Raw genomic sequence first — 5,821 nt, 5'->3', positions numbered from 1 at the left:
CACCTAGTGAACCTAAACACCAAGAGAAGTCATGCTTGCAGTTGCCACAAGCCGTATTGGAGAATCAGTAAACATATGGAGGGAGTTTATCTGGACAGAAGAGCCCAAATGTAACTTTGTCATCTTTTCCCATGTTGGGATCTATACTGTAAATATACCCCTTATTGTCTCTCTCTGCTGTAGGAAAGAGATTTATTAAAGACTTTTAGGATCCCTGTGGATACTTTTGTCACTTACGTGATGACCCTGGAGGACCACTATCACGCCAATGTCGCCTACCACAACAGCCTTCATGCTGCTGATGTCACCCAGTCCACCCATGTACTGCTTTCCACACCAGCTCTAGATGTGAGGATCACAGTTAGAAGATCAACCCCACCAAACATAAACATACCACTTGCCTGAAGTGATCGTTGTTCCTCTTGTTATTTCTCCGACAGGCCGTATTCACAGACCTGGAGATATTAGCAGCTTTATTTGCTGCCGCCATTCATGACGTCGACCATCCAGGAGTGTCCAACCAATTCCTCATAAACACAAGTGAGTCAGAATGAGAGCAATAAAGTGAAATATGTATCAAGTATGTAAAAAAATATTATATTTAACATTCATAATTTATTTTGCAGGCGATGTTATTACTATTAAACCATAAACAACAGTAACCAAAGCCCTGCAATTACAGTGGCTTTGTTGTTGTTTCACTTATTGGAAGTTGTGTTATTAATATTAACAATATCTTGATCCTTAGGATTCTAGAATAAATAGTTTATATAATTTATATAATTTTTGAAACAGAGGTGTCTTTAAGTGTTGAACCAACACGTTCATTCACTGTGTTTGTTGCATCCTCAGACTCAGAACTGGCCCTGATGTATAACGATGAGTCTGTTTTGGAGAACCACCACCTGGCTGTGGGGTTTAAGCTGCTCCATGAGGAGAACTGTGACATCTTCCAGAACCTCACCAAAAGGCAAAGACAGAGCCTGAGGAAACTTGTGATTGATATGGTACGCATCTGATAAACTATTGCAAAGAAAACTTTTCTCACTTGTCATATTATTCTTTAGCATTTTTTCCACACACTTCCATAATAGATACTGTTTGTTACCAGGTTTTGGCTACAGACATGTCCAAACACATGAGTTTGCTGGCAGACCTCAAGACAATGGTGGAAACCAAGAAAGTGACGAGTTCTGGAGTTCTAATGCTCGACCACTACACCGACAGAATACAGGTACTTTTTATGTAAACGTGTGTTTTATGCATTTGACTTTCAGTATTGCTGTAAAGGATCAAGTGGATTGGTTCATCTTGCCATTGTCAGTGAAGATAAGCTTTTGAAAATTGTATGGAAGTGAGCAACTGCCACACAAAGTAATTGTAATCATAAAACATAAAATCACACAGATGTCATTTTTTTAACAACAGATCCTTCTTATTGATTAACTATGATTATTTTTGGTCAAGTGAAATCAAAAATAAGAACCAAAACCAATATCGTGAGTGGTGTGGAATGAAAGACTAATTTCCCAATTTTTCTAAAAGTACAAAAGATGACTGGAATATGTCAGCTGTCTTTATAGCATTTTTGCCCTGTTATTCTAAATCATTTAAATTGCAGAAAGGATTCAAAATTTGCAAACATTTTCTGCTGTTACACTTCTGTATCTCTTTGATCTTTCTGCAAGATAATGCTAGCTTGACTTGGATCTCTAAGTTACTCTTATGAATGAGTGGGTGGGTGGTTTTCACGAGTGTCTTTTTGTACTGTACTGTGTTCTGGTGACCTGATCAGGGTGAACAACCCACCCTAAGGATAGGAGGGGACGGTTGGTGGTCTGGGTGAAGCTAATTGATCACTGGAGGAACTGTATTTATTTTTTTATTTTTTTTTTATTTAACAATAAAATAATAAGATATGTTTTAAAAGATCTAATTGTGATAACCTGTGAGATTAATAGTGGGAAAAAGCTAAATATTTGAAAAATGTTTTTCATAGTCACTTAAAAAGCATTTTGATCCCATTAACCTTTGAGTAAAGTCCTTTGAATAACACTTTGTTTCAATGGAACATAAATTTGTTCTCTGACTGAAATCATCATTCGCAAACTGCATTTTGTATTTACTCTAGTCGCAACAGAAGGAAATCTGCAAATGCTTTTATCCAGCACTGTATAAGAGTGAATGATGTGTGTGTGACCTTTACACAGGTTCTGAGGAACATGGTGCACTGTGCAGACCTGAGCAATCCCACAAAGCCTTTGCATGTGTATCGGCAATGGACGGAGAGAATCATGGAGGAGTTCTTCAGGCAGGGAGACAAGGAAAGGGAGCGAGGCATGGAGATCAGTCCCATGTGCGACAAACACACCGCATCTGTGGAAAAAAGTCAGGTAAATGATTAACAGTGGAACACACTTGTATGGATGGCAAACAGCTGGATTGCTGTTAATGCTGCAGGTGGGATGCTAACCACAGAGCAGAGGCTGATCTATTAGCTCTGATCGCAGCAGTCGCCCGCCTACATTTTTAATGCCAATTTGCCAAGAGTAAGGCTGAGCTTGCTTGAGTCGAGTCAGTGTTACACTGTTGGGTTTTTTTTTTCCCCTTTTCTTTTCTGGATGTAGGTGGGCTTCATTGACTACATTGTTCATCCACTATGGGAGACGTGGGGAGACCTTGTACATCCCGATGCCCAGGAGATCCTGGACACCCTAGAGGACAACAGGGACTGGTACCAGAGCACTATCCCACAAAGCCCATCGCCACCTCCTGTGTGTCAGGAAAAGGAGCTAAACAAATGCATTGACAAATTTCAGTTTGAGCTCACCTGGAAGAGAGCTCTCAGAATGAGCAGGGACACGAGGACGACAAAATCACACCAAACCATGTGGCAGAAGACTGCAGTGACATAGACAAGGATGATGACAATGAGGACAAGGAAGATCAAATGTCAGATGAGAAGAATGAGGACATAATAGAGGAAGAGGATGAAGTGGCTATGGAGGAAGAGGAAGCAGAGGAAGAGCTGAAATCTCGGTTACGTGAGGATCCACAAAAAGAAAGACTTTTTGACACAAGTCCTGTAGAAGAAGAGGAAGATTCTTCTTCTCAAGCTGAAGATACATGAGGTCTGCTCCTGTATCTCCCTCCTATCTTGCACACTTATGTTGTTGATTCTTTAAATGGCCAAACAAAGAACAAATATGACTGCAATGACAATACAGACCTTTAAGTATATTTTTCAAAAAGGGAATACATTCAAAATCGCTCAAAGAGAAGCTAATTACACAGCAACTGTAGATTTGGAGTGATAAGTTCTAGGACTAATTTTACTAGGAACTTAAGACTAATGGAAATCTAGAAGGCCATTATTGACGGGTAATGGGAGACAGTGTAGCACTCTGGTGACCGGAATGCACATAAATAAACACACATGAAATCACACAAAAATATCCACAAAAACCACAATCAAAAGTAAGTTGTGTAGAGTACAACAATGCAATGTGCATGCATGCATGCAGCAAGCCATGCAGTATCATTGCATTTCATATGTACACCTACTGATTTTTAAAAAGACACATAGACTTACACAGGAACCTACATACACTTGACTGTATGTTTGTATATGTGCATTTACACATGGACATTGATCAGTGATGAATCTCTTTGGAAAAAGCCATTCCTTATTGGTTTATTAACTCGTGTCAAGTCAGTATTAGTAATTTATGTCTGTTAGAATCTCAATAGAAACTGCTCTCTTCAGAGAAGCTTCAGTGACTTTTTTTTTCCATTTCTGTGGGAAATAAAACTTAAAAAATAAGTCCGCAGAGTTGGAGAAAGAGGAGAACGTAACGTGGAAGCAAAGAAAAGGAAGATGCTGCGTTGAAGGGGCCCGAGAAGCCCCGCATCCTTTTTCCCTTTACAAGGAGAGTGCTACTGGTGTGAGATGGCTCTGTGCCTTTGTGAAACATCAGCTTCCTGACTGAGGCTGTGGAGAAGCAATGCATTGTGGAACAGGAGAGTCTGATTTTTGGAATCATTTTTGATTGTCTCTTGTTCAAGGTCTCTCTTTACTGTTCATGGTATTGTGGCGTGTAACTCACACGTACAAGTTTCTGTGGTGACTTGTTTTCAGCTGTAAGTCTTCCTTTAGTTGCTCTTCTGGTGTTATGACAACTCAGAACTTTAGATGCAGAGCAATCACTAACACCACCACTACCACCACTGGACTCTTTCCAGCTTATATATTTATTTCCTATTATGCTGATTTTATTATTATTTTTCTAAACTTTCAGAGAATAAGCCATGTGATGCTTTGAAGCATATACGTTTTTGCCTATTTTATATTTGAAATTTTGCTGAATATGTTATAAAGGGAGAGAAAGTTTCATCAGCAGAACAAAAGTTCATTTGCTGTCTTCATTTTTTTGTATTTTTTTATTTTTTTTTGTCTCCTCATACATAGCGATTCTCACCAAAGTTAAGGAAGACAAACTTCAGTGGGTGAGTGGAATTGAAGGAAATCAGGGAGGCAGAATGTCAGGGAAAAGGTCTGGCAGTCCCAAATCAACCTTTCTATGTTTGATGGTTTTTTTTGCCTTAATGTCAGATGCAGGATACATACCTATAAGTATGTAGATTAAAAGACACAATACAGATATCCTAGTATATTTATCACATCTGTATACTTATTTCTGTGCTGTGAAACAATGTATTTTGCATTTTGGAGGGGAAGTGGGAAACACTGCTGCCAGTTATTTTTGTTGTGGCTGTGCTTGGATCAACTAAAAGAATGTGCTGTTTTTTTATAAAAAAAAAAACAAAGAAAAAAATGAGATTGCATCCTATAGCTTCCTGGAGACATTTGAGATGAGATTACAAGAATAATAGTAAAATACCGCAAGATGTTAAAAGATGTCTTCGCTCATGTTGTCGTCCGCTCATTGGCATCTTCGCATCAAGTGTCCAGGATTTGATCAGAACGCCAAACTGTGCCAGGTTGTTTGAGCGTTTGTTTTCTCACAGGGTAAATCGAACATTAAGTTAAAGGTGAGGGCGAGTTTCTGCAGGTCAGTAACTGAGCTCATGTGAAGTTGCCACAGATTGGTGCAACAGAAGCCTGTGTATTTGGTTGAGCTGTGAGGCCACCAACGCAGGCTTTTCATGTAGTGAAAATGGGAATTCAGGATTACTATCACAGTTACTTAAATATAAAAAAAAATATATCCCATATGCACTGGCCTTTTACTTTTAACATATTCCTTTGTTTTTGTGGCTTCTTGTTATGTCATAAGCTATAAAAACAGTAATATTTAATTGCCATACAAACACGATACTGTAGCAATTGTTTCTTATTAAGGAAATTATTCAATTGATTGATTGCTGCCATTCTTTTTAAATGATGAAAAGAAAACATGGGAAAGTGTTTTCTTTTAACAGCTTGTGTACAGTTTATTTTTATATCATTCAGGTAGATGGTCTGGAAAATGAATCACATGCTGATGATATATAGCTATAATCATTACCACTCTTGTATATAATGTAATAATGTACTGTAAAATAAAATTTTATCCGAATTATAATGATAGACAAATAACCACTGAGACACCACAAGCCACCTCGTCACATTGTCATTCTCGAATACTATATTTCCTCACATGTGGGTAACATTTTGTCATAACTTTTAATAGTGCACACTTATTGTTAAAATCAAATAAATTTGTACCAGCACTTTATTTCATCAGGTTTCAAGGTAAAACAGTCGGGTTCAGGTAATGTGCAGTCTGCATATCCATCTGGGCAAAAATCCCAAACCCAC

The 5,821-nt window shown here is 38.3% G+C and overlaps 1 protein-coding gene across 1 annotated transcript; it reads left to right on the top strand.

Moving 5' to 3' along the window:
- Positions 1-183: 183 nt before the first annotated feature.
- Positions 184-4,663, top strand: LOC129352575 (cAMP-specific 3',5'-cyclic phosphodiesterase 4B-like; the record flags this gene model as incomplete). The annotated part of the gene is given in 7 exon segments (XM_055021636.1): positions 184-348; positions 441-540; positions 853-1,007; positions 1,112-1,234; positions 2,211-2,393; positions 2,628-2,829; positions 2,832-4,663. Coding segments are annotated over 7 exon segments (1,227 nt in total), but the record flags the coding sequence as incomplete, so codon positions are not given.
- Positions 4,664-5,821: the final 1,158 nt, after the last annotated feature.

Source organism: Poeciliopsis prolifica, unplaced genomic scaffold (genome assembly GCF_027474105.1).
Source record: "Poeciliopsis prolifica strain line A6 unplaced genomic scaffold, Auburn_PproV2 SCAFFOLD077, whole genome shotgun sequence".
NCBI classification, from domain to species: domain Eukaryota; kingdom Metazoa; phylum Chordata; class Actinopteri; order Cyprinodontiformes; family Poeciliidae; genus Poeciliopsis; species Poeciliopsis prolifica.
Note: the sequence above shows the minus strand (reverse complement) of the source record. Positions and strands in the feature narration are given on the sequence as shown.